This window comes from Sinocyclocheilus rhinocerous, unplaced genomic scaffold (assembly GCF_001515625.1).
Source record: "Sinocyclocheilus rhinocerous isolate Xijiao unplaced genomic scaffold, SAMN03320098_v1.1 scaffold622, whole genome shotgun sequence".
Lineage (NCBI taxonomy): Eukaryota > Metazoa > Chordata > Actinopteri > Cypriniformes > Cyprinidae > Sinocyclocheilus > Sinocyclocheilus rhinocerous.
The window spans coordinates 229444-230705 of record NW_015641438.1 but is presented as its reverse complement, the minus strand read 5'-3'; the positions used below and the strand labels follow the sequence as shown (position 1 = coordinate 230705).

General features: G+C 32.3%; 1 protein-coding gene across 1 annotated transcript in view; it reads left to right on the top strand.

Moving 5' to 3' along the window:
• slc25a32a (solute carrier family 25 member 32a) overlaps nt 1-1262 on the top strand; it is a 15726-nt gene that overhangs the window by 9194 nt on the left and 5270 nt on the right. Inside the window, exon 4 of the mRNA XM_016571539.1 lies at nt 329-505. Within this exon, the coding sequence (XP_016427025.1) occupies nt 329-505 (177 nt within the window). The remainder of the gene's footprint in view (nt 1-328; nt 506-1262) is intronic.

Sequence of the window (1262 nt, the reverse complement as noted above, 5' to 3'; positions counted from 1 at the left end):
TTAGGAAGTGAAAAAGCAGCTTTTTTCCATTGCACACCGAAGAATATTGAGGAAGAACTAGTCTATTGACCAAAAAAATCAGTGCAATACAATGCTCTCACTAACTAATAGGAAATGAACACACTTCAGCTTTACCAGTATGACCAAAAACATACTATATCAACCCCAGCCTGCATTTTTAGACTAATAATGATAATACAGCAATGATTTTTATTCCTATTGGTCTCTTTTACGTGTAAAAAAAACCTGTTAGATCTGTTAGACAGAGCACTAAGGTGGAGTGACTAGTTAAGTGTTGGTGTGAAGGTCCCCTGTTCCATGTTTCCAGGCATGCTGACGCTTTGCCTCACCAACCCAGTCTGGGTGACAAAGACCCGGCTGGTGCTGCAGTACAATGCAGACCCTTCACGGAAGCAGTACAAGGGAATGATGGACGCCCTCGTGAAAATATACCGTCACGAGGGTATCCCGGGACTATACAGGGTACATCTACAGATTTTAAATTAACCTGAGATCCTGTTACAGGTGTAATAGAGCTTTGATGTGTGCTGATCTCAACCTTAAAGTCAACGTGAATTTTCCCAATTTTCCCAATTACTTTGTTAAACACACATTTTGTGCACAATTCCCCTGTGTGACAAAGAAAGAAAGAGTAAAAAGAGTACTTATTATGAAAGCAATATAATATAAAAATGTGTATTCTTAAGTGCAAATTTAATGTATTGTTTTCTTAACTGCTTTTTATTTACATTTAAATGAAAATGTATTTGGTTAAATTGATATTAAATGCAAATATAGTTCTTTTTTAACCCACTTAAGTAGGACTTAAGTACGTCTCTGTGTGTAATTACATTGTTCATATTTCTATTGTCTTTGAAATATGGTTAAAGTGTACTGCTGAATGTACTGGCAAGCATTTATGATATATTTTAGTGTAATTTCTATTGAAACTTGTGTCATTTATTTAAATATATTTGTAATTACACATTTATACGTAAATGCTGATGACGTAATTTAGTACATTTAAAATATTAACTTTAAATGTAATATCTCATAACACACAGCAGTTAAAATAATCAAGTACTTTACATGTGCTTTAGTGTGTTAGTCAAAATCAGTGTACTTTAAAACATGACAAAATATTATTAATTAAACTAAAATGCACTTTAAAATATTTTATTCTAAAATAAAACATTTAATTCGACATTATTACAAAGTGCACTTTTAAATGTGTACTTAAGTGTGTTAAGAAAAACTTTCAA